The following is a 12,080-nucleotide window of genomic DNA, read 5'->3' as shown; positions in this document are numbered from 1 at the left end:
TACTTATTTTATTAATTGTATTTATGTATCAGTTCTTAGATAAGATCACCCAAAGCTATTTACAAATCTCTCTGCCCATAGGCACTCATGCCCTGGAAGCTAAAAAAAAAAAAATTAGGGTGCAGGCCCCCACCCCTCGAATCTTGAAATGGATTCCTCGTCGGGATCCAGCCCGGGTGGCACCATTATCCAAAACGACCTGACCTTGCCTCAGCCATGTGGAGGAAGGGGAGTGGGTATGGGCAGGCAGGCCCAGGACACGATCTTTGACCCTTGGGGAAGTAGGGGGTAGAAGGGGTGGCGGGACAGTCATTGACACTTGGGGGGGGGGGAAGGGGAGAGCCGGGACCCAAATCAGTTTTGTTTTTTTACATGAAAAGATGGGGGCAGGAACGCAAGGCAGTTTCTTTTTACATGGACAGGGGGGAGCCGGGGGTCATTGCCGCGTGGGCTTTTATTCATTTTTTAAACTTTTTGAGGGTGTCAGAGCCACCTCGACTGGTGGCCTTGGGTTGCAATGGGTCAGCACTGACCCCCGCTCAATCTCCCCATTTTACTGTGACTTTTTTTTTCTGCTGCTTCAAATGTGTAGCGGGAGCCTCGGGACCCTTGTTAGGTTTCCAGATCTCCCGCTACATATCTAATGCATTTCAAAAAGGTGGTGTTATTTTAATGTGGCTGACCACCTTGATCGGCTGTGATAAAATATTAACATCAAATTAGCTAGCTTGACCTTCTTTGCATGCATTTGCATTATTCATGCATGCAAATCACATACAAAGAAGGTCATTGTAATAGGGGAGGGTATCTGGGTGGGGAGATGCAAAATATATCGTATAGCACGCGATTATATGCAATATAACGCATGTTAGAACACAAACGCCGCTTGGTGCATCAACCAGTAAGTGAGTTATTTACTTTCTGTTCCGCTTCTAATTCTCTGGGACATTAATCTTTCCTGGTTCCAAATAGTCCCAAAAGGCAGCCCCATCCTCTCCCTTCCTCCCCCCACCCCATCTTTAACCTCCCAACCTGTTGGTACCAGCCCCGATCGTGACCCAGACCTGGCGCTTCTAGATTTGCTAGGGGTGCAGTGCTGGAAGCTTAAGCTACAATTGTAGTTTAGGTCCCCCAAAGCTCCCATAGCAATGCTAGAGGCACTGGGCCTGGGTCACCGTAGGCTGCTACCTTGATCTGGGCTGGATTTATCACAATTTCCAGATACCAGCAGGGTGGGAGGTTAAGGATGGGTGGGGGGAGGAAGGGAGAGGATGGGGCAGTCTATTGAGACTATTCGGAACTGGGATGGGAGAGTGGGGAAGGTGGTACCGACAGCTAAGATATTCCTTTTATTTTTTTCTTTTGTTTTTTTTAAATACATGGAAAGGTTTGGGAGATGGGGAGGTCTTAGGCTGGTAAGAGGAGAATGAATAGGATCTCTTTATGTTGAATATTTTTCCATATGAGCAACCGTATGGAAAATACTTGCATAGTTTGCAGAATGATATACTGCAGAGACTTGTGCCTTTCTCTTCTTTGAGTTTATTTTAGAAACTTGTCTTTATTTATTTAATTTTATCTTTCTAAATAACCCCTCCTGATGAGGCTCCTGACAGAGCAAATGGCATAATAACATAAACTTAATTAAAGATGTAACTATAAATAAAATAAAATCTAAAACATATAGCAGTAAAACAAAAAGCAAAAATAAAATTAGCGAACAGAGTGTTAAAAAATTACCAAAACATGGCCACACATAACTAAGCTTTACAGAGTTTTGGAAAGGTCTACTGATCTTCAACTAATTTACCGTAAGCTCCTGTGGTATGGCGTTCCAAAGTAGTAGTCCTTTTCAGGAAAGGCTTTCTTGGTGGTATCTACCAATCTTAATTTTGTTTAGGATTTTTAAGAGAGACAACTGGGAGGAATGTAAGATTCACCCTGGAACATAGTAGTGTTGCTATCGCCTAATATAATGAGGAACAGAATTATTCAACAATTTAAAGATCACATGGATTATTTTAATTTCAATCCATTCATTAATTGGTAACCAATGTAATGCTGTAATAGCAGGAAATGCATGATCATGAGCTTGAAGTCCTGAGACCAGGTGTACAATGGTAATTTGTACCATCTGCAATCTATTAAATTTACTTTTTACTAAACCTCTCTACAGAATTACAGTAGTCCAAATACAGTTTTATCCAGTGTGGACTACTGTAACTAAATCATGTTTCTCCAAAAATGGACTCTCATTGTTCCAAAACTTGAAAAAAACATGTCTCCACTACTCAACGAGTTTGGGTATGCATTCTCAAATGAAAGTCAAATACTGCGGCCCCAGTTTTTAATCTCTTATTGGTTCTTCTTTCAGGTTATGTGGTTGCCAGAAGGCTAGTACTGAGGAAGCAGGGAATATTTATTTCTGTGTTTCATCGCGCAAAAATAGTAGCTGTAGGTCTTTCATCAGTTTCTGTTTTTGCTAGCTGTGGGTTATGCTTTTCTACAAGGGGCACCCACTCTGTGGTTCTCCTTTCTTTGTATTGTAGTAGATTTGCCCTAGGTGTTTTAGTGAAGATGTAATCTTTCAGGAGAGAATTTTAGGAATGTAGCCTTTATAGTGATTTTTTTTTTCTTAAGAAAAAAAAAAACCTCTCACATATTTGCTTTGCTTGTGTACACATTATTTCCGGAACCGTTCAACCTATTGCGAACACATTTTCAGGATGTTTATCTATACAAAAGCTAGAAAACAAAATAATGTTTTCCCAGAGAACATATGGATCTAGTCTAAAATGAAAAAAAAAACAAAAAACCCTACTTTCCCATTCAACTTATGGATCTAGTTTTAGAAAAAGTGCACTGGTATGATTTGCTCTGCCGTTCTGTTCTTGTTCGCAGGATTCAGTTAGGACTTTGAAGTCTTTCTCTCTGTCCTTTGGGTCAGAGCATTGTACCATGTGGCTTGGCTGCGTATAATGGTCCTCTTTGTATGCAAAGGCTGGGAGCTGAAACCGAAGTTAGCCGCATCTGTCTGCTGGCTTTCTCTGTGCAGATATTTGTAGATGGCTCTTTCCATGGAGTAGTCTATTTTGAATCTGCTTGAAGGATGGAATGCATTACAATAATTGTAAAATTGTTTGAGTCTCTCTTTCCGTAGACCAAATTATAAAAATGTCATCAGTATGCCAGAAACAGTTAAGAGGTTTCTTTTGACATCCATTTAAAGATCTCTCCTGTTTAAAAAAAAGTTAGTGTACTGAGGTGCCATGCTGCTGATGCCCACAGCAGTACCCATGATCTGTGAATGCCATAATTGAAGCTGAAGTAGTGGTGGGTCAGTATGAATTGAATTAACTTCGTAAGAACATTGAGCAGCTGCCCTCTGATAGTCTGCTGGTGTCAATGGATATAGAATCATAGAGCAGTACTCCCCATGTAGTTGACTTTAACTGCATGTTACATATTTCTAGAGACATTCACCAATACATACCAGAAATCATTTAAATAAAATAATTATATTCAGATACTACTGGTGTAGCCTCTCTCTGGGTAAATGTGTATAATGGCTGCCAAAGGAGAGAAAGGGTCACATGCTAAACATACAAAATTCCTACTCTGAAATAGAATTTGTTTACCAGAAGGGGGAAGGGCAATGTCTTGGAAGTCTCCCTTGCTACAACCACAGCTTGGCATTGCAGTCGTCACACCGAGGTGCTTCCCAACCCTCTCCTAGAGGCGCACCTAACCAGTCAGGTTTTCAGGATATCCATAATGAATATGCATGAGATAGATTTGCATACTCTGGAGACTGAAAAACTTCACTTGTGTAGATGTGCCTTCAGGAGAGGGTTGGGGAAACTCTGCTCTAGATACAGCATGCCCACATAGCATCCTACCACACAAATCACCACACCGTTAAAACAGCGTAAACCTTAGAAGATCAGTAAGTTCAATAACACAACAAAATGCATAAAACAAAAATTACATAAACATAAGGCAATATTTACAGCATAAAACCTTAAAGAAAAACAGTAAAGGTACAGGGGTTGATCATTGTTCAGTTCAATAGCAGGGGAAAGCTCCTACTCTCCAGTGGAGACTATTCTAGTCCTCTACCTGGCAGTTAGGATGCTCGTTCCATTCTCTTGTCTGCACAGTAAAAAAAACAAAACGAAATTGTAACTGGGAGTGGTCACCATATGAATGGAGCTTTCAAGACTGTGGATTGGGAACTCCAAATGGGGCTCCCCAAACCTTCAGCTGGAATCACAAGCGCCTCAAATGGCAGCAGTCTTCAGATGCCAGCAGCATAGGCAGCGGAAGTCAGCATGGGGCTAGTGAGCCAGCGGCCACTCAGAAGCCTCACGGCGCCTCCACCCTCCCGAGTTTCTGTAGTAATCGGAAGTCCTGTGTGAGAAGGGATTAGGGCTTCTGGTTCATAATCCATATGCTGACTTTTCCTTGCTAATGCTGCTGACGCTTGCAAATCGACATCAGGCTTGGGACCAGCCATGAGAGGAGGGGAGAGGGCTGAGGGTGCGCGTACCTGTGGAAATTGCCACTGCTTCTCTAGCCTCACCCACCTGCACAAGAGAAACATAGTGCCCCGTCATCTCTTGGGACCCAAAGGAAAATGCCTCTGCTGACCCTGGCATGGGGGATCAGATGCAGGAGGGGTATGGGGTTAGATCAGCTGGAGGGGGATTGCCTGTGGAGGGGGAGAAGGGGAGAATGGCAGAAGAATGACGGGGGCATGTGAGAAGAGTGTGAGGCTGCAAGGTGGAAGAGAGGGGATAGTGAATGAACATGAAGGGGGGTGGGGAGATGGAAGGGATGGGTGGGGAGATGGAAGGGATGGGTGGGGAGATGGAAGGGATGGAAGGGATGGGTGGGGAGATGGAAGGGATGGAAGGGATAACACCCAACTGGGTGTTAAAAAAAAGGGCTTGAGCATGAAAGAGGATCAGCTAGAGCAGGGGTGGACAATTCCGGTCCTCGAGGGCCACAAACCAGTCAGGTTTTCAGGATATCCCTAATGAATATGCATGAAAGAGATTTGTATGCACTCTGCCTCAGCTGTATGAAGATCTCTTTTCATGCATATTCATTAGGGATATCCTGAAAACCCGACTGGTTTGCGGCCCTCGAGGACCGGAATTGCCCACCCCTGAGCTAGAGGGATACAAAAAGGGCTGAAGGGGGGGTGAGAGGGAGGTGAGAGCAGCAGGGAGGAGGATGTAAGAGGGAATCAACTGGAGAGAGAGAGAGTTTGAGAGAAGAGGTGTGCGCTGGAAGGAAGAAGGTTAAGAGAGGAAGTCCTCTGGAAGTTGAGAGAGAGGATCAGCTGCGGTGCGGGAAGGGGTGAGAGTGTAGTGATGGTTGGAGTGGGCACCGCATCTCTGCTAATTTGTTTTGGTCTTCCTCGGGGGTGCTGTGAATTTTCAAATGCTGAAATGGGGCCACCTTGGCTAATAATTTGGGAAGCCCTGCTGTAAGGCTGCTTCTCCTGCAGAGTGTACTGAAGATAAATCAGAGAGCCAGTGGCTTGTGGAAACAATTTGCAGTCTTAGATATTTACTGGCAAAACACCTGCAGATGTTAGGTTGTGGCACAGATGGTGATTTTTTTTTTTTCTCCCTGTCTGTGAATGACGGTGGAAAAGCGCAGTGTCTGTTCAGCTCTCCGCTCTCTAGCTGTAACCTCTGCTTTGTAGCTCTGTTCACTGCAGTTTTTCTGCAGTCCTGTCTCGCCCTCTCTGTGTACTTGCACTGCCCATCCAAGCAGGACTCGCCTGCCAGCTCTGCTTTGAATGCTGCGCTGGCAGGCGGACGGATATTCCTTTGCTTTTAGCTCTAGCTTTTCCTCCGCAGACTTGATGCAGCCGCCATCTCTCTCTCTCTCTCTCTCTCTCTCTCTCTCTCTTTGGGCAGTGCGGCTTCCGCAGGCAAGCTCCCAGGACTGGCCCATCTCCTCTCCTGCTGCTGTTCCTTCAAGAGCGCAAGCATGGTGCAGGAATAACCCTGGCCTACCTAGAGCCATTCCACCAGGAAATGCTGTTTTCTTAGGTCCTGGCCTGCCAGAAATCCGTGATTGGGCTGAACTCGTGCCTGTAGTTCCCGGAACTGCTGAACTTATCAACTTTGTCTGTGTAAATTCCCCCCCCCCCCCCCACAAATGTATAGCTAGCTCATCAAAGCAATAACACATACCATGATGATGCTTGGGCAGTGTTGATGGCCAACAGTACACCAGTTGCCTTGGTTATACTGAATTGCTTGATGTACCAGAAGCACTGCTTGTCATGCAGATTAACGGATTCTTGGTATTTGATTATTCTTATATTGGTGGTGCTAAGATTGCCGCGTTTTCCAGGACATTTCTTCTGTACTAGATAGAGCTTAACTGCTTACGTCTGTATAATGAGAGAATTCTGTGAATGGAAAATGTTAACATTCTAGTCACTTCTGTAATGGCTAATAATATACATCCAGTATAAAACCTTTGTGCAAGATTAACTTGTTTCAAAGAATTTCTCAGTTGTTTTCCATCTCCCCTTTTCTTTGCTGTAGTCTGCCATCTGTTGGTAAAATTATTTTGAGGAGCACAGTTCATGATGCTGATGCGATAACTTTGCCCTTCTGGCTTTGTTTTGTTATGGTTTATCCGTGGGTAATGCTTCCTCCTCGGAAAGCGGCCTGGGCTGGCACTGCCGTGCAGGACAATCCTGGTTCAGCCCCACTATCCGGTTGGACTGGTTGGGCCTGGGCACGCCACAGAGATGGGGGGAGGGAAGTTGGCTGCTGCCACAGCGGTGGCCCATAACGGCCCTGCCAGCAGCGCCGAGGCACGACTTCAGTTCTATTTTATTTATTTATTTATTTGTGAGCTTTTATACACCGAAGTTTGGTACCGGCCTTCACTCCGGTTTACAGGTATAACATCGGTTTACAGTAGTCACCATAACAGTCAAGGTTTGTACATTTGAGAACAGCAACATAAATTTAACAGTGATAATATTGATTGTGAAAGGCAAAATAACATTTTCTAGTGATAATAGTATAATATATGATAACATGACTGTATAAATAGAGGGGGTAAATGTGTGGAGGGGAAAGCGGGCGGGAGACTAATTGGTGTGCCTTCGTGGCTAAGGGGGGTCATTTTTTAAAGCTAGCGCACGCGGAAAGGGGCGGAGTTGGGGCGGCGTCTGCCCCGGGAGGAGTCGGGATGGACGGCGAAAAGGTAAGGAGCCTTTTTGCTGCCCATTTCGCGCCCAATAGCACCACCTTTTATGATGGCGCTTTTGCAGGCCCGCCCTCCCCTGCACAGCGCGATTCACGACACCGCAGTGTTTTAGAAAATATAGGCCCAAGTGTGAGAGGGGAGAAAATGAACTTCCTAACTCATATGTGCCCTAGGAGTCTCCAAAGTGCCTGCTATATACATATTATATTTGAGGGGGATATGGAGGCTGAGCTGATGCCAGGGACGTGATAACCTGGCTGCCTGAGTGACAGGGGCGAGGGCAGAGAGACTGCGAAGGGCAAGAGAGGAAAAAGCCGTAAATAAAAGTCATTACCTGACTCTAACATGGGCATATGCTGTGATTGACCAGTAAAAACAGTCACGTGGAAGCCACCCTGGCTTTCATAAATTATTCTCTCATGAGCCTGCTAGTTTTATTGCTTTGTTTTGGGAAAGATAAACATAGGATTTGTGTGCAGGGATCTTTTGTTGCCTGAAAAATTCTACCTTATTTCAATATGAAATTGAAATGACATGTATGCTTATATGAATGAGAGCAAGCTGATCCTCCCCCCCCTTAAAAAAAAACAAACCATTGCTTGCACTATGCTGTTGTACATTGTCCACAAAAATTTGCTATTTCTCTTGCTCGCACACTCCTCTTTTCTGGTTTTTTTTTTTTTTTAATGTTTCTTCTGTTGTATTTGTTTAGGACGCAGGGAGCCAGCAAATTGGTTTCTTGCTAGGAAGTTGTGGGGTTACTGTGGCCTTGACTAGTGATGCTTGCCATAAAGGACTGCCTAAGAGCCCTACTGGGGAGATACCACAGTTTAAAGGTAAGACACGGTGCTCTACAACTTATTCATCTGATTTTGCTTTATTTTCAGACATTTGGGGGCTTTTTGAAGCCAGTCCCTTTGCTACAAGTGAAATTTAAATATATGTCTATGCAAAGTAAAATGTCTTCAGTTTCAGCAAAAGAACAAAATATTACTATTGTGCGCCTCTTTCTGAATTTTTACTTTTATTTCCTATGTTGTGCAGCAAGCTGTGAATTGCAGATGGAAGTAATAGGATTGGCGTATCCTAGTGAGCCTCAGGTCCCTCTGGCCTGCAGTTTAATCAGCTTCACATCATACATGGTTTTTTTTTTTGCATCATAGTTTTAAACAAATGGCGACCACGACCATTTTATCACCCCTGAAAGAACAGGACAACATTTTATAGGCACATGTAAAGCAACAAAAATTTGTTTAAAAAAATTGCTTTCAATAATAGAAACAATTGTTTATTTTTACTTATTTTATAAATCAGTAGTTCCCACACAGTTCTGATTTACAATTAAACTAAACACTTGCTTTGTACTTCCTGCTCAGCCTGAGCCAGGGGTGGGCTCTGTGACTATGAGCTTTTATTTATTTATTTATTTATTTGATTTTATATTCCACTTTTTTGCCACTTCAGAGCAGATCACATTCAGGTAGTGTGGGTATTTCCCTGTCCCCAGAGGGCTTACAATTTAAGTTTGTATGTGAGGCAATGGAGGGTAAAGTGACTTGCCTGGGGTCACAAAGACCAGCAGATTTGTTTTCCCCTAATTTTATGTCCCGGCTCCTTGTTGAACCCTGCAATCATAGGCCTTGAATCCAGCCACCAAATGTCATCCTCCACAGTTCTTTTTCCCCTGAGGCAGGGGGCTGTGAACGCTACCTCCGCAGCAGCGCCCCTGTCCCTTCCGACACCAGACCTGACTTACCAACCGAGCTATCAGGCCGGTCCACTATGCACGCCATCCTCTTTAGTTTCCACTTGTAACAGATTTGTGAGTCCAATAATTGTAAAGCTTTTCTCATTGATGCAGTGTGAGAGGAATCTATGAAAAATAATCCCGCCAACTCCTCCCCCCCTCGTTGCTCAATCTTTAGGCTACTCCCTACTAGTTTTATGTTGGAAAAAAAAACAAAACATAGCTGCATTTCTGGGTCATCAACCATTCAGAGGCTCCCTGTCCTGTCTAACCATACAGAAGAACTAAAAATAAGACCCAAATTGTATTAATGGTAGTGACAAGTCTGTATACCACCCATGGCGAGACCCTCCAGAAACAGATGGTTAGGATGAGTGGAAAACAGCTGCTTCCACCATCATCTTCTCCATTCTTTGAGTAGTTCAAGTTTAATTTAAAGAAGAAGCCCTCATGCAGCCAGTGAGAATATTCATTAAACGTTCAGATACGAGTTGGCTCTCTCTTTTCAGTAGGTCGGAATAAGCATGAGTTTCTGGTATGAACAAAGTTTTTAGTGAGCTTTCAGATGTTGTGCACTGCACCTGTGTAGAGAATGGTGGAAGTAGGCTTGAGGAATTATTTTCTGCCAGTTTATTAATCAGCGCAGGCTGACTGATTTTTGTGTTTCTCTGTGTGTGTGCGTATATGTGAATTTCCTTAAGGTTGGCCGAAGCTGCTGTGGTTTGTCACAGAATCCAAGCATCTTTCTAAACCGCCTCGTGATTGGTTTCCACATATCAAGGATGCAAACGGTGACACTGCCTACATTGAAGTGAGTTTCCATTGCTGTGGGCACCTGGGTAAAATGTAGAAGATTAAGCTTGACTTTGCTGTCCCTCAGTTTATATAAAATTGTGATACCCAACTAGACTCTTAGGACCCCTCTGGTGGCCTTCAGTGTATTTTTCTATGATCATGTTATGCCTTAGAGCAGGGGTGCCAACTTTGGTCCTCAAGAGCTTACAAACAAGTCTGTTTGTCAGGCTGACCTCAGTGAATATGCACTAGGGATGTGCATTCGTTTAATTTGTTTAATTCGTTTCATACGTTTCCCATTACATGTCAATTAGATGTGCATTCGTTTCATATGTTTCATACGTTTCATATTACATGCTTGTATAGGAAGCGTATGAAATGGATGAAACGAATGCACATCCCTATTATGCACTGCCTCCATTGTATGCAAATCTAGCTCATGCATAATCATTGTGGATATCCTAAAAACCAGACCTGTTTGTGGCTCTTGAGGACTAGAGTTGGCTATCCCGGCCCAGAGATTTTAAAGTAGCATGCAGTCAAATGGAACTGTTGCTTAAGATTTGTAGGCTGCGAGAGATACTACATTTAAATATGGCCTTTTAACACAGCACACACTGCTGTGGTGACCTGTTCATTACTAATACCAGTAAGTTCAAGGCAAAACTTCTGTTGTGATTACTTTTAAGTAGCTGTGACTTGAGTACTGCTATTTGTAACTTCAGGGTTGAGGGCTTGCTCTGTCATACAGTGATTTTTCTGTCCTTTTGTAGTACAAAACATGTAAAGATGGCAGCGTGCTGGGAGTAACTGTGACGAGAATTGCACTGCTCACGCATTGCCAAGCTCTTACCCAGGCATGTGCGTACACAGAAGGTAAAATGCCATCCCCCGTTTCTGCATTATAGCGTGAGAATGTTTCCGGGACTGGGCTGAATATTTTTTTGTGACAGAATTTATCCCACCTATGTGCCTGCATGGGTAGATATATTCTGTTTAAGCTGCTTGATGGGTTTTTGAAGCTTGACCAGGATAGCACTGTAGTACCGCTGTCCTTCCATATCCCCATAACATCAGTTAGCCCTGCTGTGGAATTCAGGCTTTTAAGTCTTGTCGAAACACAGACAAAAATGCTGACAAACTTTTTTTTTTTTTTTCTTTCTAAACACCACCCGTTATAGATCCATTTTAGAATAGTTACCCCAGCTTTCCAGGAAGGATGCTGCGGCCCTTTGTGCTCATTTGTCTGATGTTATGCATCAGACGCCTGGCTTGTGTGGTCTGCGTTCACTGAACATTAGTTCACATCCTTTTGTGCCTTTACTGCCGAGCTCCTGCATGACTAACCCAGAGTAATGTGCTGAGCTTCTGCCCATTGTAGTGGTTCAGTCTGGAGGGTACGTCCTCGTGCCATGAGATACGGCACACAGCTGTGGCAGCATTACGTTTGTTTGGGAGGGGGTGGATTGTTTGTTTATCAAATTTACAGCCCGCCTTTCCAATTTCTCATTGAGTTCCTATCTGTGTGTGTATACCCCTAATTTTAGTTTTATGTTTTTTCTTGGTCAGCGGAAACCATTGTGAATGTATTAGATTTTAAGAAGGACGTTGGCCTCTGGCATGGGATTCTTACGGTAAGTTGTGTATTTTTTTATTAGTATTATTTTCGTGCACATACTTATTTGGCGATTACCGCAGGATGTGTTTGTGTAATAGGACAGATGTGGTTCCTGGCTGTTGATGTAGACCTGCACTGCTGCTATGACTTGCCCTTTATGGAAATCAGTTACTTGCTGAAAATCTTAGATTTCCATCCGGTTTCGCTCTGGAAACTTGCGCTGTGTACGTGCCACAAGGTGACTCGGTGGCTGTGTGTGCTCAGTTGTGTTAGATCCTCTCGAAGCTGCAACTGCTGTCATCGAATGATTTTTTTTTTTGCAGGGTGAGAGGGGGAGTGTGTGCACATTTACACTCACTTGGCTTTTTTTCCTTTTATCCCTTCTCATTGTTTTACTGTATTCTCGCATATGAAGCAAAATAAATCTCTCTTTTTACATCGTAATGAGATCACTTTGGGGGTTTTTTTTGTTAATATAACCAACTGCTTCTGAAAAAACTCTTCCATTTTACAACTCGCTGTTATGGGTGTTAAAGATTTGTTCAGTGTGTATAGCACAGTGTGCTGGTGCATCTCTGTGTATTTCCAGTTCATTTGCCCCAGTTAAGCCAGGATTGCTCGACTGCAGCAAGTGCTCCCGAATCTTCACGCTGCTGTTACGGGAAGCTCTAA

At 43.7% G+C, this 12,080-nt stretch overlaps 1 protein-coding gene across 5 annotated transcripts in view; it reads left to right on the top strand.

Annotated features, from left to right (window-relative positions):
* The window catches only part of DIP2C (disco interacting protein 2 homolog C), an 851,589-nt gene that overhangs the window by 626,393 nt on the left and 213,116 nt on the right, over positions 1 to 12,080 (top strand). For all 5 annotated transcript variants that reach the window (XM_029588529.1, XM_029588527.1, XM_029588528.1 and 2 more), the window contains exons 11-14: positions 7,961 to 8,084; positions 9,697 to 9,806; positions 10,564 to 10,666; positions 11,360 to 11,424. In XM_029588529.1, coding sequence (XP_029444389.1) covers positions 7,961 to 8,084; positions 9,697 to 9,806; positions 10,564 to 10,666; positions 11,360 to 11,424 — 402 coding nt within the window. The remainder of the gene's footprint in view (positions 1 to 7,960; positions 8,085 to 9,696; positions 9,807 to 10,563; positions 10,667 to 11,359; positions 11,425 to 12,080) is intronic.

The sequence above is a fragment of the Rhinatrema bivittatum genome, chromosome 2 (assembly GCF_901001135.1).
Source record: "Rhinatrema bivittatum chromosome 2, aRhiBiv1.1, whole genome shotgun sequence".
Taxonomy (NCBI): Eukaryota; Metazoa; Chordata; class Amphibia; order Gymnophiona; family Rhinatrematidae; genus Rhinatrema; species Rhinatrema bivittatum.
Note: the sequence above shows the minus strand (reverse complement) of the source record. Positions and strands in the feature narration are given on the sequence as shown.